Source organism: Perca fluviatilis, chromosome 9 (genome assembly GCF_010015445.1).
Source record: "Perca fluviatilis chromosome 9, GENO_Pfluv_1.0, whole genome shotgun sequence".
In the NCBI taxonomy this organism is placed as follows: Eukaryota; Metazoa; Chordata; class Actinopteri; order Perciformes; family Percidae; genus Perca; species Perca fluviatilis.
This window is the reverse complement of record NC_053120.1, coordinates 20559808-20582294: the sequence shown is the minus strand read 5'-3', so window position 1 is coordinate 20582294 and position 22487 is coordinate 20559808. Positions and strand designations below refer to the sequence as shown.

General features: G+C 37.8%; 4 protein-coding genes across 7 annotated transcripts in view; 1 reads left to right on the top strand and 3 right to left on the bottom strand.

The window, feature by feature from the left end:
• Positions 1–30: 30 nt before the first annotated feature.
• dnase2b (deoxyribonuclease II beta) lies at positions 31–5772 on the bottom strand. Its single transcript, XM_039810265.1, has 6 exons — positions 5617–5772; positions 5279–5453; positions 4257–4335; positions 3697–3858; positions 2429–2626; positions 31–599 (listed from the first exon to the last, which is right to left on the bottom strand). Exons 1-6 carry the CDS (start codon positions 5724–5726, stop codon positions 265–267), a joined length of 1059 nt encoding a protein of 352 aa, XP_039666199.1. The 5' UTR covers positions 5727–5772; the 3' UTR covers positions 31–264.
• Positions 5773–8559: 2787 nt separating this feature from the next.
• On the top strand, positions 8560–14182 carry uox (urate oxidase). The gene is made up of 8 exons (XM_039812395.1): positions 8560–8691; positions 10137–10349; positions 12008–12124; positions 12417–12495; positions 12845–13031; positions 13260–13383; positions 13718–13801; positions 13881–14182. Exons 1-8 carry the CDS (start codon positions 8671–8673, stop codon positions 13953–13955), a joined length of 900 nt encoding a protein of 299 aa, XP_039668329.1. The 5' UTR covers positions 8560–8670; the 3' UTR covers positions 13956–14182.
• Positions 14183–17320, bottom strand: samd13 (sterile alpha motif domain containing 13). 2 transcript variants are annotated; one of them, XM_039812396.1, is made up of 5 exons: positions 17135–17320; positions 16643–16762; positions 15425–15467; positions 15190–15301; positions 14183–15101 (listed from the first exon to the last, which is right to left on the bottom strand). In XM_039812396.1, the coding sequence occupies exons 2-5, from the start codon at positions 16668–16670 to the stop codon at positions 14958–14960; spliced, it is 327 nt and encodes a 108-aa protein (XP_039668330.1). In that variant the 5' UTR covers positions 16671–16762; positions 17135–17320; the 3' UTR covers positions 14183–14957. The 2 variants fall into 2 exon arrangements, with proteins under 2 accessions (XP_039668330.1, XP_039668331.1); XM_039812397.1 differs by lacking the exon at positions 17135–17320 and having other exon boundaries at positions 15567–16759.
• A 150-nt stretch (positions 17321–17470) lies between these two features.
• The window catches only part of prkacba (protein kinase, cAMP-dependent, catalytic, beta a), a 15826-nt gene continuing 10809 nt past the window's right edge, over positions 17471–22487 (bottom strand). For all 3 annotated transcript variants that reach the window (XM_039811697.1, XM_039811698.1, XM_039811699.1), the window contains 3 exons: positions 21693–21815; positions 21315–21479; positions 17471–20862 (listed from right to left, as the gene is read on the bottom strand). In XM_039811697.1, the coding sequence (XP_039667631.1) occupies positions 20737–20862; positions 21315–21479; positions 21693–21815 (414 nt within the window). In that variant the 3' untranslated portion in view covers positions 17471–20736. The remainder of the gene's footprint in view (positions 20863–21314; positions 21480–21692; positions 21816–22487) is intronic.

Here is a 22487-nt window from a genome sequence, read left to right as displayed (position 1 = left end):
AAATGAGAGTCAGTGATGACACTCAAACACTTGAATCTTGCATATTTATTAATTTAGCATATAGTCACATAATATTGCCTATGTAACTTGTTCAGTAGATTATAAATTTGTTATCATTCTCAAAACCACATACAGGTTAAGACTATGTCAGGATTTTCATATGTATTGGAACACAAGTCAAACAAATTAAATTCAAACATTTGTTGTAGCTGTTTTTTTCTTTCTTTAAATGGATGGCTAATTGTATACCTCTTTCTCTCTCATTCAACAGCCAATGTACCAGTCCACCAGCTGTCTGAAGGCCTTGTAAATCAAGGGGTTGAAGGTGCAGACCAGCCCCCCACCACGCCACATTTGGGCACTCTCCCTGTTCAGATCCCCCAGGCAGGTCACCTGGTCCTCGGAGACCCGCGACACGCACCACTTTGAGTGGTCGTAGTGGGACTGGAACAGGACTGACCCGGGAAGCCGAATCCTCTTGATGTTCATGGTGTGTTTGGGCAGGGAGCAGTTGGAGGGCAGCTCATGGCCTTGTCTCTGCCAGGACTCCACCAGCAGGTCGGCATCCAGAGCCTGAGCCACCCAGCCCGTGTAGATGTCTGAATGAATGCCAGTGAGGGGGTTAGTTCAGTTGCATTATGATAAGAAATGACATGAAAAAGCACATAGTAAATAAAGCTAAGCTCATTTATTATAATGTACTAGAATAGGTTTAATGTTTTAAATAACATTCTAACAGTTTTATGTTGTTTATGTTGCATTGGGGATTAATATTATAAATGAGCTCTATAATGTTTTACAGCCCAATATCAAGGGGGTAAGCGAGCATCCAGAAAGCATACCTCCTATGGGGAAATTCTGAGGCTAACAAGCCATCACCTTCAGCTAGCATTCCTTTGACTCCCATTCATTTTGGCATCACTTTGACAGAGAATAACTTGACATCTGAAGCGTTTAAAGACTCTATTTGTCCATTGTTTATTTCTAAAGAAACACGACAATGTATAAAAGGCTCCATTAGCTTGTAGCTCACGTTATGGCCCCGTATCAGCCGTTTTTGTAAAAACGATTGTCATAACCACGCAACTTTCTGTCGCACAGTACAGAAATTACCGTATATAGTCAGGAGAAGCTCGCAGGCAATCGGGGGGACGTGGAGGCATACAGTCAAGGGAGAAGCTCATTGAGAGTCCATGAAAGCATCGGAACAAAAATGTTTTGCACCTACGCTCATGGACAGCTCCTACACGTGCTCTCTGTCTCTGCAAGATTCGGAATGATTCAGATTTCTCTTGGCGCAGCTACCAGAATACTTATAAATTTCAGACAGGTTGCTCACGTCACATCTATGTCGTCAAGCTCAGTTTGAGGCTGCGCAGTACGTTCAGCCATCACCGGAAAAGTGCTTCTAATTAACTTCACTGGTCTCCGTCGAAGTCTATGGCATTGATGTGTCCATTTATTTTACGGTCTATGCCCAATATAGGGATGGGTGGCCTCCATGTTGATTTTGCGACGATGTTGTAAGGTTAACAATTGGTGCTTTAACAAAATATTGACACAATGAGATTTTTGATCAATATTCATCAGTAATGTGGATATAATGACTAATTGGTTAAAGGCAAATAATAGAACAGCTAGAACAGTCTGTTATTTCAGAAAATCACTTTACTGTAATGTAGCTTTTAAAACCAGGAAAAGACAACCCATATGCCATATTACGATATCCAAAATCTAAGACAATATCTAATCTCATATCATGATATCATTTTAATATCGATATATTGCCCAGCCCTAGAACAAATATAACCTTCATGCTCAGGGCTGACATATTTCTTTTTCTTTTAATATACAAAAAAAAAACAGGGGCCTCTAAAAATCCTACAAATGAAACAATCTAATAGGGGAAAAAAATGACTGCTCACAACTGTCCGCACTAAGGCCCTAAAATGTGAAAAGGTTCACAAGTAGGGCTCTGCCTCATTGTAGGAGGTTACAAGTAAAAAACATTGGGAGCCGAGTACTTCTGAGGCCTTGGGTGGGGTGTGCTCATACACTTCACGGTTCTAAGATGATAGGGTGTCTGCACCTGATAATGAGTGACTGTGGCAGACAAGTGAAATGTGCAAACAAGACAATAGCAGAAAGAAGTTTTTGCAAAAAGGTCAGGTTGTGTAAAAAGTTTACAACAGCAGTTTTGCTGTGAGATTTTCTATTGAGTAAATGGTCAAGTGCCAAAAGTGGTTGTGGAACTCCATCGTCTCTCCAAAATAGTGCTTTTGTTGCAATATATATTTGTATTGTATTTGTATGTATTTATTTATTTTTACAGCAGCACAGGAACAAAGAAAAAAAAAAAAAAAAAAAGTATATTGCCCATATATATATATATATATAAATGACCCACAGTACATGAGAAATACCTTACCATCCACATAGCGTTCAGATTTCACAAAACTGACAAACTTTTCCCCTTGCATTGAGAAAAGCTGCTCCACTCTCTTATCTGAGGCCAGCGGGGGTTTGGAGCCCTCACATAACTGGGCCAACTGCGGCAGGTCGGCCAAGAATGCAGCAGGTACAGAGCAGTTATAGAAGCGTGGGTAAAGGTACACCATCTGCTTTGCTAGAGAGGAAGGAGAATGGCTCACAAAGAAGAGAGAAAATTTGATGTTAGAAAATTAAAGGGTGCACTATAGGATGCTTCAGACAGTATTCCTAAAAGCTAGTAAAAATAGAGCTAAATAAAAAATGCTCATATTTTACCTGATAGTGTTGACATGAATTCTTGTTTTGCTGATATAGGCTACTGTACAATATCAAACAAATACCAACTTTAATAAATACTGGTTATATCTAACTGTGTCTACTGTCTATAATCTCAAAATATGGATGTTCCTAGTGAGAACAAAGCTACATAAAACTCTCTTTTCTTTCCATATTCATTTCATTGTTTATGCATGTGTGTTGTAGTGGGCCAACTCAAAGGAATCATCAGAGGTCTGTGTCATTGATACGTAGTATTAAATAGTAAATTTCCCTTAGTCCCTTAGTTAGTAAAACTTAAAAAAATATTGACTCATGTCACAAACTATCCCAATACAAAACAAATAGCAACACTGTGAACATTTATTAACAGCATTGCTCACAATACTACTATGTTTCTTATTGGTTTATGATATTAAAACTCAGTTAAAGACCCCCACCAGAAATGTTTTATGACAAATGAAAATACATAATAATTTATGTCTGATACGGTTATTCCACAAAAAAAGGTTCAATTAACTTGTTGTAACTCTTCTAACTACATTTACTCATTCTACCACATTGAAAAATCATGTATTTATGAATTTGCAAATATTTTTCCTATCTATTTTCAGTGTATGTGCTAGAGGTTTCAAGTTTCAGTATGTAAGTTGCATATTGGATTGCAATATTTGAGTGGAGGGGGACTTCCATTTATTTGTCTTATTATATAAGTAGTAGACCCTCAAAACATCATTGGACAAACACTTTGCATGTTTGTGTAAATTTGAAGTCATATCTGTATGTATTGAAGGCACTGACATAAGACCGGGTCACTGTGCAACTCTTGTTTTTAGCAAATAGAGAATTTTGTAAGTTGAAGTCTGGGATGTGTACAGAGCAGGAGTAGGCCCTAAGTGAGGCAATGTTGCCTCATGAGCGTTCACTCACCTATTTGGAGGAATTGTTCATAGTGGTAGGTCACGCAGAGAGCAGTCTGGCCATTGACTTTGCCAGAGGAGGGGTAAAGGTAGCCTCTCTCAGGGAACGAGGGGAAATGGGGAATGCTGTGCGAAAGCCAAAAACCTTGAGAGCGGTCAAAGAGCAGTACCCCTGCAGGATGCAGACAAACAACATTCATTGCACATATACAACGTCTCACACATACATTAAACCAGCATGCATGCTTGCAAACATTTCCATTAAAGTAATGTCAAGGCAGGCAATAATCCAGAGTCAACAGCAGTTATCAGTTGGATGCTCTTTGCCCATTTCCTCCCTCTGACACACAAAAAAACATATCGATCTTGATTTTTTTGCAAAATCATAGCATTGCAAAGCTTGAATAGCAATCTGCAAATATATCTGTCATAAGTTATCATAGACACAAATGTACACAGGTCCCGCAGGCAAAGATTGTTATCTTGTAGTCATGATTCATCCTACTGAAACCAATTAACATCAAAACAAAACTAGTAAGAACACAGCTGAATTTTCATAATGCATTGTACCTTTAGTGTGTCCGTATCCTTGGATGTAATCCAGGATTGGTGGTCCATCATTGTAGAGTGCATAGACTGAACTGTTAGACTGAAGAAAATACTTGTTTTATGCATACAGTATGTGGAGAAGTACACTTTTGGGGATGTGATCTTTCAGTTATTTTGTATATACAGCCTCTGTTGATTTCTTAAAAGAATAGTTTCACATTTTGAGAAACATTATTTGGTTTCTTGTCGAGAATTAGATGAGAAGATCCAATCTCATATCTGTCCAGTAAATATAAGGCAACAGCCAGCAGACGGCTAGCTTAGTTTAGCACAGTAAATATGAAGCTACAGCCCAGTCAAAAACTGGTTAGCTTAGCTTAGCTTAAAGACTGGAAACAGCTAGTCTGTCTCTGACCAAAGGTAACAAATTATTGTAACCAGTCTTCACTGGTTGCCTCATGGCAACGAAAATACATGAGGAAGTTACTGGTCCTGGCTCCACAACACACAACAACTGCTCATTTTTTAAACAAAAGATATATCATAGTCATTAGTGAGCTTTAAAGGCCCTGGTAGGTGGATTTTGGTACCTTTGAACAGAGCAAGGTTAGCTTCTTCCAGTCTTTATGCTAAACTAAGCTAACCAGCTGCTGACTGGGGCTATTGCTTTATATTTACCTTACATATGTCCTAAAGTGTCTACCTATCTAGCTTTATCAAAGGTAAGATTTTTCTTTTTCTTTGTATTTATTTCATCTTGATTACTTTCCTGATGCCGTATGGAGATTGATCTCAAACACTATAACGTGCAATTGAAACACAATGTAAATGGAGTGAGGAAGGACAGTGTTATTTACTTCATCTGGCTCTGGAAGCTTGTTTAATTTCAGTTTCAGCTCAGTTCCTTATAGGAAGCAAAAGAGAGTCTACTCAGCAAGCTCACCAACTCGTATAAGTGTGATTAAAGACACAAGGGTCTCTATCTCTCTATACCCAGGAATCAGTGTCTAAAACCCACTTGAAGAACAAGGACATAATCTCACCTTGTAGGCCTTTCCCATGTAAAGCTGGTTCAGTGTGTTCCCTATGGCTCCTTGACTGGTGTTAACCATGAATTTACTCATCTGCCAGCTCCATACTGAGGAGTCCAGGTACATGTAGTCCACCCCACTACCGACCTCGCCAATCTTATACCTGGGCAGTTTGTAGATGATAAACCTGCAGTGAAAGGAGAGAGAAACATATTTGGGATTTTATGCCAAAATTCATTCAAACCTAGTAACAACAATATCTGCTTACCCTCCAAAAGACAGGACATTTCAAGCAGTATAACTAAAAACTTTGTGGTTTAATTCTGCTGCAATGTAGCATTTCAACTTACCAATCAACAGGCTCACCAGCTTCATTTCTACAGGAAATGTCAGTACTACACACCGTGCAACACAAAAACATGATAATAATCTGTAAGCATGAACTGAAGTATGTGGCCATCTTGAACAACTCCTGCAGCTGAAGTGAGGGTTTTGTGCTTCATGATTGAGCAACTTTGAAAGTGAATACAGTACAGCTGCCTGTAAATGCAAAACAGGAAGTAATAAGATCTGGTCATGAGACGAGAAAGTGAGCATTTACAGGAGCGATAGACAGAGAGTTAATGTTTGGATGCTATCACTGGCTCTTTATCTGTAAAATACCTTGAGTCGGGACGGCCTCTAGCTCACCCAGTAAAAGCGTTCGCTCCATGTTGGCTGAGTCCTTTGCAGCGGCGTGGGTTCGGATCCGACCTGCTGCCCTTTGTGGCGTGTCATCCCCCATCTCTCTCCCCCTTTCATGTCTATCCACTGTCACTTCATAATAAAAGGGAAAATCACTCTATTTATCGAGCGATAGTTTTGATCTTTTTCAGCATTGTTCTTCACATTCAAAGTGTTGCCCCTGTTCACACTTGGGAGCTTCTCAGTGCAACCACAGTCATATTTTATTAGCGACAGGGCAGCTAATCATGGAACTGGAAACCATCATTTTTTGGCAGTGGCATCAATTGGGTGTGACAGTTAACTTCAATTGTGCAGTTAATCTGTCTTTTAATCTGTAGTTCCACGTTACTTAAAAATAAGAAAACCACCAGTGAAAAAGTAAAACATGTCACTCAACAATCAAACAGTAAATTACTAACATGGAGGGCACAAAATTAAGTATTTAAATATGTTACAGTAAGATAATTTATTCAAGGTTTTATGGATGAATAAATTCAACCAATACAATCCATTCCTACTACAATATGAGTTGTTCTTACGAGGGATCCAAAGAAAAAGTCTCAAAATCAGGGCACACGGTTGCTTCCTTTAAACAAACAAACCCATGGACTTTGTGTCTGCATAGACCAAATACTAATGAAATAATCTGTAACTATGCTTTTTTACGAATCTGTCCTCACTTCTAGCATTAACCAACATGCACTGAGTTTATATCAAAATCTAATGTAATGTAATATCATTTTTTAAGATTCATTAATTCTTCTTTTATACTAAATCAAGCTTGTGGTCACAAAGGAATTGTTTTGAGAGTGAATAAAATTAAAAATAAAAAAACGCCCCCGTTAAAATCAATATATATTTATCATTTTTGGTACACACACATGGGTGAGACACATCTGTAGGAACTGTATCAGCAGACAGTCTTTCTGGACTATTATTAGTCATTAACTTAGTGAACTTAGTGAAATCTAGTATAAGCTGGAAATGGTTTCAGTACATTTCCAGATACAGTATATCGGTAAAAGGCACCCCCTTATAAAGGGTTAATCATTAGTTTCAAGTTAAATACTAGGATTCACACAATAACTACAGAGAAGCAGTCGTCAGTGAATATCTTTGGTCTCAGGCTCCCTCCAACAATGCTAATTAAATATGTAGAAAAATGAATTACACAAGTTAAAAACAAAATGAGAATCTAGGAAAAAATAAAAAATAATAAAATAAAGGAAATAGATTTTTGGTATTCAGTAATTGAAAATGAATAAGTTGAATGTAAACAGGAATGTAGTAAATGTATATGCATAATGAGTAGCTTGTACTATATATATATATATATATATATATATATATATATATATATATATATATATATATAGGTAAAGTGAAGGTAAAGGTACCATAGGTAAAGGTTATGGTTGACTGGTATTCATCTTACTCAAGCCTTACACTTGTTTTATCTTTTTTCTTTATCATTTTGAGCCAATGTTCTTCATTAGACTTAGTTATATAAACAGAGACGCCATCTTTAAATGCACATGCTGTGGTCATATGATGATCCCGGTGAGACATAAAACCTCACAGGTAACAATACAATGCAAATAATACAAATGCATGTTAAGAAAAACAAATGTACACATATTATACACAGAAATCTAGGTAAGAGCCTCACAGCACAAATGAATAACGTCAAGCCAGTAGCTGTCACACCTTCTATGTGGCTAGATCTAGATAGACGCGGCTCTATATTTGAAATAGAATTTCCCTAAAACCTATAGGAACAGTAATCTACAATTTCCAGCACACGGATATTCACAAAGGAGAGGAACAACATATGCATCTAGAGTCAACCAAGTACACAAATCATAGTTCCAATCACAGTGAGTAGCCCAGATAACATCAACCAACAACACCATAATGATTGAATCAAGTACCTAGATTCTCTTTGTTGCCTGTTAGATATCAACAACATCACAGGAATGGTCATTCAGACCTCTTGGTGTGAGACCCAGTGTAACATATTTAAAATTTTTTTTTTTTTCAAAAAAATTTTAACAAACTAAAAAAAAAAAAAACAACCTTTTTTTTCTTTTAAACTTAAAAATGTTTCTCACGATTACTAATATGCATCAACATTTGTCAAACAAGTGTAAAACAAAATAAGCTTGCTTCCATTATTTTTTAACAACCTGGCAACCCAAAAGATGTTCTTATTACTGACTTACAACTTGACAATGGGAAATACAGCATTTATTAAGTGCCAAGTATTTATGTCTGTGCAGGATGTCTCAGCTATTCAGTCTCAATATAGCCTGACTGATTGGAACTATGGAAAGTTTCAGAGTCCAGTGATAAAACAGGCGGTTTAGAATCCAACACAACAAAAAGACCTGTATTTATTTATTTCTTATCCAGACATGTACTTTGGGTTCTCTCTTTGATCTTAAATAAAGCAAGAGTGTGTGTTTGTGTATACATTTGCATGCCTGAAAGTGTAATTACACACACACACACCCTGTAACAGGTAAAACGGGTCAAGCTTGGCCAAATATGACTTCCAATAGCAAAATAAAGTGCAAAGGTAGCACCACCCTCTCTACAAAATCCTCCTCAATCGGTAGAGACACCTCTGGCTGGAGGAACAGGGCAGACAGACAGCAGGTAAAGGAAAGGAAGATACCATGGCAACTCCTTCAGATCAGGTAACCATTCATTATGTCATACACACCTTCAGTCAGCAATCAGGCAAAACCTTGGTGCCTTATCCTCACCTTCTCCACCTAGTCTGCTTAATGTGGGTGTGATTTTTGACCTATCCATGAGTTTTGATGTTCATATTATGACGCTGACTCGATCATGTTTCTTTCACCTAACAAACATAGCCAAAACCTAGGTCATTTGTGTAGAGAAATGAAATGGAGATGCTAATCCATGCTTTTATCTCATCACCTTTTGGACTACTGTAATTCTCTTTTTATCTGCCTTGAAAAATCTTCTTTACACCGTTTACAAACTGTCTACAATGCTGCTGCTAGGCTTTTAACACAATCTGACAGATGGTCACATATTACACATATTTAAACCTTGTTTATTTTAGAATTAATTTACAAATGTTGGTGCACAGACACATTTAGGTAGCATATGCTTTAAACTTGTGTCTTATGTCTGTTCTCCTTGTATATTTTGCCAGGTGTTTTACCTTTTATTTATTTATTTGACTGTATGTGATTTCATTTGATTTAGATTTTTTTTTTTTTACTGTGAAGCACTTTGTGAGTGGTGTCTATGAAAGGTGCTATATTAATAAACTGTGCTTACTTGCTTGCATATAACAACAAAAAGTTCTAAAACATAAAACAAAACATTTTACTTTTGAACTATAAGAGGATACTTTACTGTAAATGAGTCAGCACTGGATTTATCTCATTTTTGAGGTGAACGACCACAGGGCCAACTGTGGTCTGTCAAACAAACTAGTGTTCATTTCTCATAAAAATAAAAAAACATTTCTAAATCATGAACTTTTGTCAAACCCTGATGCTGTCAACGTACAGTATAGTATAATGATTCTGTCAGTGCAGATTGATTTATTGATTTCAAGTTTCTGTACTTGCGGATAACTAGTTATCACATTAAGACTTCTGTTTTGGATCCTTTTGGAGAAATCTAACAACATAAATTTGCATATTTTTCATTTCTCCTGCATCAAACCCTAATTCATTAATTAAAATTTAAACTTGTGATGTCATATTGCCACCTTACTAATACATTACAGGCATTAATAAAGCAACCAATCAGGGACCAGTCCCACATTAAATGATGTTAGTACATGTAACACTCATAGAAAATTCTGCAAACTCTTAATAAATATCTGTCAAAGGTAACAGATAAACCTAAATGAAGAAAAGTGCTGAACAAATATCCCAGGGCTCATGCACACAGGTGACACAGACTGTAAACAGACCGAAGACCAAACTCTAAAAAGAAAGAAGAAAAAGAGAATGCTAAACAATGCATACATCAAATAAAGTCAATGAGCAGTTTAAAATACCAGCAAAATATATACTTATGGCACAAAACACCTGTTTATATCAATGGCAACTGCTGAACTGCTACATGTCAGTAATGTGTCCCTTTGTGTGTGCAGAATGTGGAGTTTGTGCGAACAGGCTACGGCAAGAACACAGTGAAGGTGCTGGTGATCAGGAGAGAGGGCAGCCACCACTTCATCATTGAGCTGAAAGCTGACGTCGAGCTCACACTTAAATCGCGGAAGGATTATCTAACTGGAGACAACTCAGACATTATCCCCACCGACACCATCAAGAACACCGTCCATGGCCTGGCCAAGCTCAAGGGGGTAGGTCACCATCCTCCACACTGTACATTACACCTCGTCCACTTTCTACCCATCACAACACTTCTATCACTCCAATGACAACAATGTCTATACATAGAAAGCAATGGAGGGCAGTGAGGACCAGAAGGGTGTTAGAGACCTGACTGTCCACTCTGCAAGTGAAATTAATTGTATAATAAGTAACTGATTCAGGATGTAATGCTAATGAGATAGGAATAGGGTTGGATTGCTGTCATCATTTATTGGTATAAAAGTCCAAACCCCTGATTGTGGATTTTATATACAATATATCAATAGGCTTTTAGAGGCCTGAGGGCTAGATTTATCAAGCCGTTTGCGCCTGTTTCCAGGCGCTAATTGGTCGCAAAGACGGACGTAACCGATGCGGGCTATTTACAAACAGGGCGCACTTGGGTAAAATCGCAGATTGTCTGCCACATGAGCGAGAAGAGCCAAGTTGCGCTTTCAATATGCGTTCGTGGGAGGGTCGTGGGGAAAGTGGGAGTTCCACCCAAAAAGGTGGGAGGATAAGCGCAAAGTGCACCTAATTATATATTCCGTGGTATTTACAAAGACTGTCAGTAAGAGCGCGCCTCTATTCTGCGGGGGAAATTCTCCGCCTCTTTAAACCAGCCGCAATCGAGTTTCCTCGTAGACCTTTATGCCGCTGGTGAAATGGCAACAGCAATTTGAGCAAGACGAAGACATAGGCGAGGCTGAAAATATTTTTAACAGAAGAATCACACTTTGTCAGTGAACACAACATAATTTAGCGTTACAGATCAAGCAGACATGCAATATTAGAGTTACTGGAAGAAATCAAAGATGAAATTGAATCTCCCACTCAGCGTAAACTCCTCGCTACATTACAAATATTGGCATCAGGATCATTTCAAACAGTCATAGCATCAGCAGTGGGAATATCGCAGTCTGCACTCAGCCATATCATAGCACCAGTACCGCTTTGCTACAGCGCAATTTACGGTATAGTGGGCGGAGAAAGACGCTGATTGCCTGATGGGTGTCAGGGTTGATAAATACTACGCAAACTGTGGAAGCATAGCGTGCGCTATTACCGAACTCGCATAAACGGACGCAGCGCAAACTGCGCTAGTGTTAGTAAATCTAGCCCTGAGTTCTCTGACATGTGGGGAAAAAAATCTTAGCAGGGTACATTCATTAAGGTCATGTAACATGTTATATGTTACAAGGACCATTTAGGACCATTAAGTAGATTGGAAGCCAGTGAAGGGAGGCTAAAACTGGAGTTATATGGTCAAACGTTCATGGCCCTTCAGAATCAGTGCTGCAGTGTTTTGAACAAGCTGGGGAAATGGAGAACTTCAACAGCATTCATGAAAACATACAGTTCTTGTATATTCCCTTATTACGCCTTTTTTTTTAAATATTAAAGGGATCCTCCTTTGTTAAACTGCGAGACTCCTATTATGGTCATTCTTTTACCTCACTATACTGACACAAGTGACCCCTGGCAACCTGCAGCCCAAACACTGATCAAATAAAATCAAGGGTTAAAAAACCCTATTGAAATGTTTGTCCAGTTATGACTTGTGTTTAAGTCTGCATTTCCTTTATGTAGAGATTTTTTGGAAATGGTTTGACTTACTCTGCTTTTTATGCTACACTCATCTGTTCAGGTGAAGACCATCGAGCAGTTTTCTCTGGATATCTGTCTTCATTTCCTGACCTCCTTCAACCATGTGCTGAGGGCCAAAGTTTACATGGAGGAGGCTCCATGGAGAAGGTTGGAGAAGGTAAAACACAGGGTTCAGTGATCAGTCCTAGACATGAGAGTTTGCCTTTTTGATGGCAGACATGTTCCTTGACATACTTTGTCATAAATTGGAAAAGCACGAGTGGAACAAATACTACAAATAGAGTCTTTTTCACCCCTTTTTCACACTAGTGCTTTTCCTGCTGTGACATGTCAGAACATCTGCCATGTGTGTCCATCATTGAAACTATCTAAGCTACACCATGAATTAAGTACCACTTAAATTCAACCATGATCATCACCCAGTTTGTCACTGTCATTTGTTTTCTCAGAATGGGGTAGAGCATGCTCATGCATTCATCTATAGCCCAGAAGCATGTCGCTTCTGTGATGTTGAACAGAATCTCAATGGTAAGCAACACACACACACACACACACACACACACACACAGTCAATTAAGTTGAGAATGTATTTGTTTGTTTTTTTGTGCTTTTAAGAGGTGTTAAAAATCTCCTAGGAACTGGAAGGAGTTCAAACTTCTTATAGGTCCTCTTTGGTTTGGATGTGGTTTCAATACTATTGACTGAGGGATCTAAAACTATAGCTAAGCCCTTGGCGTTGCTGCATGATGATGCTGATGACAGGCTTGTCATGGGCTCATGGGTCATTTTGTACTTCATTTTGTCTGTTCTGTGCAACGGTACACACTGTCAAAATGTTTCCTGATGTTTCTGATTACTCACCAACTCCGCGCTCCAGGCATCCCAGTGGTTCACAGTGGGGTGAAGAACATGACGATGCTAAAAACCACCCAGTCTGGTTTTGAGGGTTTCCACCGAGACCGCTTCACAACTCTGCAAGAGACCAAGGACAGGTGTTTCTGCACCTCTGTCTATGCTAGGTGGCGCTACAACAAGAGTCATGATATTGACTTTGATGCTACATGGTAATTATCTGTGAAAAGACACTGCATTCACTTAACATCTTAGTCGTAGGTATCCATGATGGAGTCTATAACTTTATCTTCCAGAGGAGTAAAATGTGTTTTTGAATTCTGAACATGAATAAAGAAGGAAAATCTCTGTTCAAATGAATAAGACGTATATTTAAAAAACCTAAAAGTGAAATTACACACTTTCTACATCTAATGATCATCACATCACCGTACTCATAGGAAGTGTGTGAAGGAGACGATTATTGAGAAGTTTGCTGGCCCCTACGACCGTGGAGAGTTCTCACCCTCTGTGCAGAAGACCCTTTATGAAACACAGGTTCTGGCCCTGGAGAGAGTTCCTGAGGTAAATCCACGTTTTAGATCATACGATTTATATCACATCTCCAGGTAAAATCTGTTGCAAGGAAATAAAACTGAAACTAAAAATGTTTACAGTACATGCACAAACTAACTTGTCAGCCACACACACACACACGTCTTTACAAATACTGTATGGCTGATTACTTTTGCGCACACGTTTACGCGTCATTTCATGTTACAGATGAGGGAAATAATTCTTGAGGTGCATTGTTTGTGTAACATCTAATAAAACAGTTTGAAGTTAAATATTACGCAACATGCTAATTAAGCTCATTCAGAAAAACACAGGCTAAGTATTGTTTTTTTTGTTTTTTTAGGTTGATGAAATAGAGATAGTCATGCCCAACCAGCATTACATCACCATAGACATGACAAAAATGGGCCTCACCAACAAAGATGAAGTAAGTTCTGTTATTACAACTACCAAGTTTTTTAGTCATGAAATTATTTGGTTACTGACCTGTATTTTTCCCCTCACAGGTTCTTCTTGCCTTGGATAACCCTTCGGGTAACATCACAGGGACAGTGCGCAGGAAACAGCAAGCCAAGCTGTGAAGGCACCTACACGTCCAGGAAATGCTGCTGCTGTGATTTACATTTCAATCTGAATAAGTTACTTAATAGAAAAATCAATCTAATAACGTGCCAAAAATCTAGAGAACAAAAATTACCTTTAAATATTTTGTCAGAATTACAACTACAACTTAAGATTTCCTCAAATATGGTTCAAGCTTTTGATGTAAGTAAATAAAATGAAATAAAACAAATTAATTAATACACTATTATTTTGTGAGAAAAGAGCACCATTTATTGCAAATCTTTGATTCAGATATTCAAACTCCAGTGTTATGTTGCACATATACATTGGTCATACACACTTCAATACAGTTGTCTGTGCGACAATTCTGAAAGCACCACAGGTAGGAACATAAGAATATATACACATAAATATTTTGATATCAAGAGCCTCTGGCCTAGATAACGTAGGTGTGCAGGGACAATGAGGCTTTCGGTTGGCTCTTTGTGTCTGGGATAACAAAATGCTTCATTGTTACATGCTAAGGACGTTTCATGGACTTGGCTGCACAGTTTAGAGCATAAAAACAGATTTTAGGGCAAAACTGTATGCACCAGAATCATTCATTTTCTGCATGTATCAAAGTGTTCAGGTACGACAACATACACTGTTTTAAACTATATATAATCTTATATACAAATACTTTTTTTTTTTTTAAACCAACATGGGTTAATTCACTCTGCACACAAACACACATATACGTACACACTTAAATGTGTACACACGCAGAGTATTCACCCCATATTTCCTTCTTTAAATAAAACACACAAAAGTAAAATACATATCTCAAGCATAGCTGAAAGGGTAAACAGCTGAGTGAACTCCACGTGCCACCCATTTTTGGGGTCCACACTTATAAAAACATACAGCATTCAAATCCTGTTAAGGTGCCACTGTGGCCAGAGGAGTCTTTGTGAAGTGGCAGCTAACCTGGGGTCTCCTGACACGATGATTGTCATTGTTTGGGACGGCCTGCGGTGCTACGAGGCATTGCTCTTCAGGTGTTGAGTTTGCAGCGGCTTCACGTGATACTCATAGATTTTAAGTGCAGGGCCAAGCTTTATTGACAGCCCTGTCAGGACATCGTTACGGGTCATCAGAAGCAGGGACTTGCCATCGATTTCCTGTCAGGTGGAGAGAGAAATATTTGACTAACATCCTAGTTTGTTTTCATCACTTGACGGGAATTTTGAGCAGGTAGAGCACTCCAACCTGATCCTGGAAAGCTGTGGCTTGCTCCTCGAACCCTGTTGCTTTGAAGTAATTGACGACATCGGCGACCCCCCAGTTGGCAGGGTCCGGCAGCTGGCCGTTCTCCACTGGGCTGTAGGGTCACAGTAATTGCATTCATCTTAATGTGCATGCACACTTAACTTAACTTAAGAACAGTTTTGTGTTCTTCCAAATCTTTTAATAAAAAAGGTCCTTCACTTGTTGTAAAAGATACCTTTTGGTGTCAACAGAGCCATTTGCCTTGTCTTCCATGCCGGCTGATAAAAGAAGAAAAAAAGGAGAATAAATAAAAACTAATAATTATTAAATCATATTCCATTCATTCTGGAACAAGCTGACAACTCAGCAAACTCTACCTTTTGACGAAGATCGTGAAATGTGGTTCAAAGCTCCAGGAAAAGCTAGTAAGTAGACCTTGACTTAAGATGAACTGTCAAACTAAACTACTATTTCCAACCTTCCACGTTCACTGTATATTCTGCAGCTGCTTGTTATGGTTGTTAATTGAAACTATGACACAATTTGAGTAAAATATTGAAGTTCAAGGTTTGTGCATCATTTTTTACACATATTTCTGTCTTAAGAAACCTTCAAAGAGATGAAACGATTTGGCAATAATAAATTAGACAATCAACAGAAAATAGATGACAGATAATCGAAACGGTTTAAGTCAATTATCATTGTCTGGTTCCAGCTTCTCAAAAGTGAAGGATTTGCTGTTTCTGCGGTTCAATTTCATTGTAAACTGAACATCTTTGGGTTTTGGTCAGACAAAACACGTCACCTTGGACATTTTACGATATTTTCGAACGTTTAAAAGACTAAACGATTAAAAATGTTTTTCTTTTTATTACATTCAACCAATGATACAACTATGTATTAGTTGCTGCCCTACAAAACAGACAACACAACATGTAGCAACTTAAAACAAATGGTCTCAATATTCCCCACAAATTGTACATAAAATAACTTCATAAACAGGTAAAACTTGTTTTCCATAGGTTTTACACAAGCACGAAATACACTGTGTATGCTGCAGTTGCGTGCTTTAGCAGTTAGAGTAAAAGACTCAAATTCAAGATAATTGTTTTACAACTTATGTAATTTAAGTTTTATGCATCATTTTACACACATTTAGCTGTAATTCAGACTGGCGTGTTCGTTTAAAAAAAAGTCTGAGAGTTAATTTAGTTTAGTTTTAACAGTGCTTGGTGTCACAAAACATGAGTTCATGATGAAGCTACCAACTGAGGGGCTAACTTACAGCAGTAATTTAACTTGGCTTATAAGCTTCTTTATAACACGAACTGTGGTTTATTTCAAACAGAAGCCATGTTGTGGTTGGACTACCGGTGATTAAGGAAGCCTGTGCTGTCATTGAGCTTTAATATACAAAGTAATTTAGCCATAGTAAGCTAAGTGAGTCTCTTACGATCTGTAACGTTGCAGTAATTTTTCATCAGATATCTTCTCTCGGAGAACTTAATGGGTTGAAAGCTCAAACACCATTATTGTTTCTCTTTCGCAGTCTGGCATTCACTGGACGTCTTCACTGCAATAACAGTAAAATAGTATAGTTGTTAGAACAGTAAGAAAAAAAAAGTATAACCCAAACATAACTAGCTAAAGACCAGATGAAGTGTGTGACAGTGATGACCCGAAACTCACGTTGTTTAACGTTAGCTGGATAAAAAATAGCAAAATAACGTTAACGTTACATACAACAAGAAATTGCCTTAATTGACACACACATAAATAACGTTTAAAATAACAATTAAGTACGGCACAATATAGAAATAACGATGCGCGAAATGACGACAGCTAATATGTAATCGCTGCCTCTTCGTATTTCATATTAAGCTAGCTAACGTTAACAGGGATAGTTACGTTAGCTGGGTTTGCTAATAAAAAATGTAACAGTTACCTTATTAAAGATAATTCCTGTTGGACAACCACAGTTCGTCCGAGCTATACGCGTACTTTGGATAACAAAAAGTGTTCTAATCACGGAGATATATTGCACATTAATAAAAGGCGATATTCATCTAATAAAATCAACATTTAATCAAGTAAAGGCAACTAGCCCTTCTTCATCGGTTTAGCTTCCTTCGCCCACGGCAGCAGAGAATCATGGGAACTGCAGTTTTTCTTAGTTTTAACGCCAGCGTTTGTTGTTCAGCATGATCAACCACCTGCTTAAGTATACCACTGTAATTACACATAAAGCAATATTTATCCTCACATTGAATACAAACAATAGTTTTTTTAATAAAAAGAATTTATTATAGTGACATATCTTTTGTTACATAAAATCTGCTACAGCAAAGTATATTCCCCTTGCAAACACAAGTAAATATGGGTGGGAAAAATGTGTTAGCCTTCTAAATGATGTGCAAAATATCCCACAAACGAAATACAGACACATTTCAGATACTTGATCCCATACTAGCATGTGTGACTAGCTACGAAGAACTCAAATTGATTGAAAAGTGCCATCATTTACATCAAATATGACAAACATTACACACATGGGGGATAATGACACATAAGAAGAGCTGTGGATTTCCTACACATTTTTATGGGAAGATTTACACACAGGCAGTTTGGATTGAAACATGCAAAATTCCCAGGTGGTTCTTTTTTTAAAGTTTGTCCAAATAAAAAAAAAAGTCATAGATTCTGCAATTACATTCTGTTCAACCTTCAAACTGGGAAAATCATATTGAATCCCCTTAATTAATTAATTTCCTAAGAAAAGAAATCAAACTAAAAAGGTTAAGAGAAAGAAGAAAATAAGTTAAATAAAATGCCCACAACTTTAAATAGGCATAAGAGGCATCAATGTGTATCAACTGTTGTAAATATTTTCATTTCTATAAATGTTTTATTTCTCGAAAGGGCAAATGAAGAAAAAAAAATCTGGCTCAAATAAATAATCCAATATATTCACTGTTTAACATTTTAGTGAAAAGAAAAATGTTGGAGTCTCCTTATATATAATAAGAACTATGCAAATTTAAACATTTAAAATGTAATTTCATTAGACATCTCTAATATAAATAAAAATTGCATAAAAAACACTGGTGCCGTTTGAAATGAAATCAGGGCTAAATAAAATGTCACATTGTGTGCTCAATATATGAAAAAAAAAAAAAGTTTAAATTCAGGCATAGCCAATATCAATATAGAGTATCAGTACCTTAAAAAAAAAGCATTCAGTCACCAAACCTTTTTCACATTTGGTTGTCTAAGATTGTTGAACTTGATTAAATTGCATTGTTCTCATCTACAAACACTTGAGCACCATGTCAAATAATGATCAAAACTTCAGAAGACTTAAGAGGTGTTAAATTGAAAGACTGTCAACAATTCATTATTGTTTCCAACAAGATGTGAAATGTAAAACTTTGATTTCCCCACAACCCTGAGCTACCAACCTACAAAAATGACCTCAAACTCTGACCTCCCCATGGACGGCAGAGACAAACTTCCCTCGAGGGAATCAAAGGATCACAGAAGCCATCAGGTCTTTTCTGACATCTGGAAGTTCAACAAGTGGACACCTTGGCCTTGTAGGTATTGAACCTTTGACATACAGATTCTATGATCACCTGTTAAATACACGTAGACCTGTCACGCCGGTGAGGAGTTTGCGGAGGCAGGGACTACATTTCAGCAGCAAGGACAGGCTATGTGTCAGAATTCACAGGAAATGAATGGTGCTCAGTATAGAAAATCCCTCATAAAACCTATATTTTTCTTGAGGGGAGAAAATATGTATTAAATATGTGTAGACAATAACTTAACAGGAGTGATTTACAATGACAAAAGGAAAATGTTTTTCAAAAGTCAGACTCTTGACCTTATTCCCTTTGAAAATTTGTAACAAGACGCATTTTTTCCATTCTCTAACTTACCTGACTCAGCCTGAGCAATGTTGCAAGGAAGAATGAGCAAATACTGCTCCATCACAGTGTACAAATTGGTTTAAAAATGATTCAAAGAGACTACAAGCTATAGTTGAGGTAAGTATATGTTTCAACCAAGTGGTGACCAAGATGAATGAATACTTTAAGGGTATGATATTTCAATTATCTGTTATTATTTCAATGGTTTAGTTTTGCTTTAGTCGGATTACGCAGAGGAATATGTCACTCAGATAAAAATTGCCTATCTAATGCATCAATGTACCAGGCTATGAAACAATTTAAAGGTAACAAAACACAACAAAAAATATGATAACACTTAAGGGCACTATTAGCTTGATGTGACACTGCTGTACAAACGTAACAAACATGCAAAAGTAAAAATGAAAATAAAACATGGCAGTTACACAATGCTTCCGAGTGCTCTGCTAAAGCACAATTTAAAAACAAAATCGAAAAGCAACCACGAATGGACAAAATATGTCTATATGACCAACACTGCTTTGCATTCACAAAAACATACTCTCAAGAATATCTAACAGACTGACCTTACAGCGATTGAAAAATGCCATGTGAATGCACTTCATACATTCCTGGCCCTACCAAAGACAGATGACCTGTTTTGTGGAGTGATGTACTCAAACCCCTTCAGTTTTCCTTCCTTTTGAAACATAGTTGTACCTGAAAAATATATAATTTCATTCCTTTCATTTAATACCACACCTAGTCTGAGGTGTGACCAGATATGGATAAAACAATGCTACAATTAAATTAATACAGCACTGATTGACAAGTTTCTGCTCCATAATAACACTTGTCACTGTTAATCCATATCTTCAAAAGCTGAATGCCTAAAACTCAGAAACTTCAAGAAGTCATCAGTGTTGCTTTCCCTCCACTTAACACCAGTTTCTTTGTTTTCGAATTTTGGTCATGCTTTCACAAAAAGTGAAACAAGCTAATGTAATGAAAATCTAATGTCCCATATACGTATATTTCCTATATGCACAAAAACACGGTTCTAGGTCTTAAGGACACAAGATTGATGAATAATGGTTAATGGTAAAGTCTTCATGATTTACGAATAATAAACTGAACCCTAAAACACACTCAGGTATGGGACAGATGACAGATAACTGGCAGAACTTATGTCATGTTAGAAAATCTAACTAAAAAAATCCCTTCTATTTTCCCAAAGCTTAAATCACAATATGTGCAATGCCAGCTAATACAATCAATCACTCTTTGTGCCATTCAAAAATGGGCATAATATCAGTTGTCGTGTTGCTTTTCAAATAGTTATTTGAATTGAAATGAGGAGGAGGGAGGCTATTCAAAAGTGGCAAACATAAAAAACAAGATGAGAACGTGGTCTAGTATTTTTGTGTTGCAGCACGAGGAGTGTCTGCATAATGTGCCTGTGTATAAGTTAGTGCTAACTGCACGTAGGATCATGGCAAGAAGGACCTCATTCAGCTGTGTGGAATGAAGGAACGAGGCGTTTGTTTTGAACACGTGACGGCCTCAGTTCCACCTCAACCCTCAGGAGAGTGCAAATATACCAAAACATGTGAGCCCTGATGGGACTCTGGCCCACTCACTAGAAATCAGCAAACTCTTTTGCACACTTTTCCGTTTGTGAGACGTGAATGTCCTCCTCTTCGTAGTCGTCAAAGTTACTCGTGTCTCCTGGGCCTCTGCACTTTGGCAAGAAGGGGGCTTCGACCTAAGAACACAGAAGAAAATAAAGAATTGTTTTTGGATGTTTAATTTAAATATGCCAAACAAAGGCTGGTGTTTAAAATACTTGTGCTTATTATTATTATTATTATTATTATTAATAATAATAATTCAATAATTTCATAAATATCTGCTATATCTAGGAATGTTCTGATCAATTGGTTGCAAATTGATATTCTTTACAAATGTCTTAATCGGTGGTATAATTCACTCGCAATTAGAAAATACATGAGGCAAATAGTTTGTCACTGTGCAATCTATCATCGCTGCTAACAGAGAATGTGACAAATTTACCAAAAAGGGGCACCTCTCAACCATCACCTCATGACAGAGTCACCTCGTGTCTTCATTATTTTGGTAAATTTACTAAGAACTAAATGTCAGTGTCATTGCATGTTTCCAGATGCAGAATTATGTTATGACACAAAGAATACATACCTTTCTCTCGTAGATGGCAATCCAGTCTGTTGTGGAGAACCACTTGTGGTTTTTTATGTCATTCACACCATTCTTCAGGTTACCAAATCTCTTTGTCAGGTCTACCTGGAGCAGGTTTCTCAGCAGATCCTTCAGGTCAGAGCTAAAGTGAGAGGGAAATCGTACCTACAGAAGCGAAAAGGGAACTCTGGATTAACAAGATACCTGTGCTGTTCACCCATTTAACATAACATGCTTGGTAACAATACATAAACAGCAACAAGAAACACTGGAGAAACAATGGCAAGTTGATGCTTTTGGTTGAAAGGCAAGCAGAGGCATGACAATTCATTCAAATATTTAAACTCTGAGACTTTGTGTGTGACTTTCTCTTCATACCTTGCCAGACACAATCTTTTCGTAGATCTGGATAGGCTGATCAGCAAAAAAGGGAGGGTAACCAGCAGCCATTTCATAGACGAGAACTCCAAGTGCCCACCAATCCACAGCTTTGTTGTAGCCCTGGAAGAGTCAGAAACAGAATCTGTAGGTTGGTTTCTTGGCTCAACCTTAACTATGCAAAACTACCTTGGATAATGACTGGTAATGACAGCCAGACAGGCTTGAGACACACAGAGCAGTCAGATACCGTATACATACAAGTGACGCATTTCTTGTGTTGGCTCTGCACTTAACTTTCATTTGTGGGATTTTACATTTATGTTGCTTTCACATCCGACCAGTTTGGTCCATTTTAACCGAACCCTGGAGCGTTTCGTGGGGTAATACAGTTCGACTGGGGTGGAGTGAACGCTCATTCATACTCTGGTGCGGACCAAAAAACCAAACTCTGGTCCGCTTGAAAATGGGGGTCTGGGTTTGCCTCCAAGTGCGCTAGAGTTCAGTTCACTTCAGGTGAGAACGCGTAGTGAACCAAAAAACAGTGCATTTACTAGCCTGCAATTTTAACCTTGCACAAAATTTACGGACTTTTACATGATTTAAAGGATGATAACCTTCAGATCCATAACCAAAATGGCCATACATTGCTCGTCGTTTGTGTGACAATCATAATCCCTCTCTCATCAGGGTCCGCCCTCCCCTTCGCTCGCTGTCTTGTCAGCTGCTCATATTGTTGTAAAATATTAGAAGCACTAAAGCAAAACCAGAAAACCCAAGACATGATAAATTTGT

Coding starts and splice junctions, on each gene's coding strand:
- uox (XM_039812395.1), top strand. CDS start 8,671: ATGGCAACTCCTTCAGATCAG. Junction 12,125..12,416: donor CATGGAGAAGGTTGGAGAAG/GTAAAACACAGG, acceptor TTGTTTTCTCAG/AATGGGGTAGAGCATGCTCA. Junction 13,032..13,259: donor ATTGACTTTGATGCTACATG/GTAATTATCTGT, acceptor CCGTACTCATAG/GAAGTGTGTGAAGGAGACGA.
- dnase2b (XM_039810265.1), bottom strand. CDS start 5,726: ATGGCCACATACTTCAGTTCATGCTTACAGATTATTATCATGTTTTTG. Junction 5,454..5,616: donor GCTGGTGAGCCTGTTGATTG/GTAAGTTGAAAT, acceptor CTTTCACTGCAG/GTTTATCATCTACAAACTGC. Junction 3,859..4,256: donor AGGATACGGACACACTAAAG/GTACAATGCATT, acceptor TGCATCCTGCAG/GGGTACTGCTCTTTGACCGC.
- samd13 (XM_039812396.1), bottom strand. CDS start 16,670: ATGAAAAATTACTGCAACGTTACAGATC. Junction 15,468..16,642: donor TTACTGCAACGTTACAGATC/GTAAGAGACTCA, acceptor TTCTTTTATCAG/CCGGCATGGAAGACAAGGCA. Junction 15,102..15,189: donor CCACAGCTTTCCAGGATCAG/GTTGGAGTGCTC, acceptor TCCACCTGACAG/GAAATCGATGGCAAGTCCCT.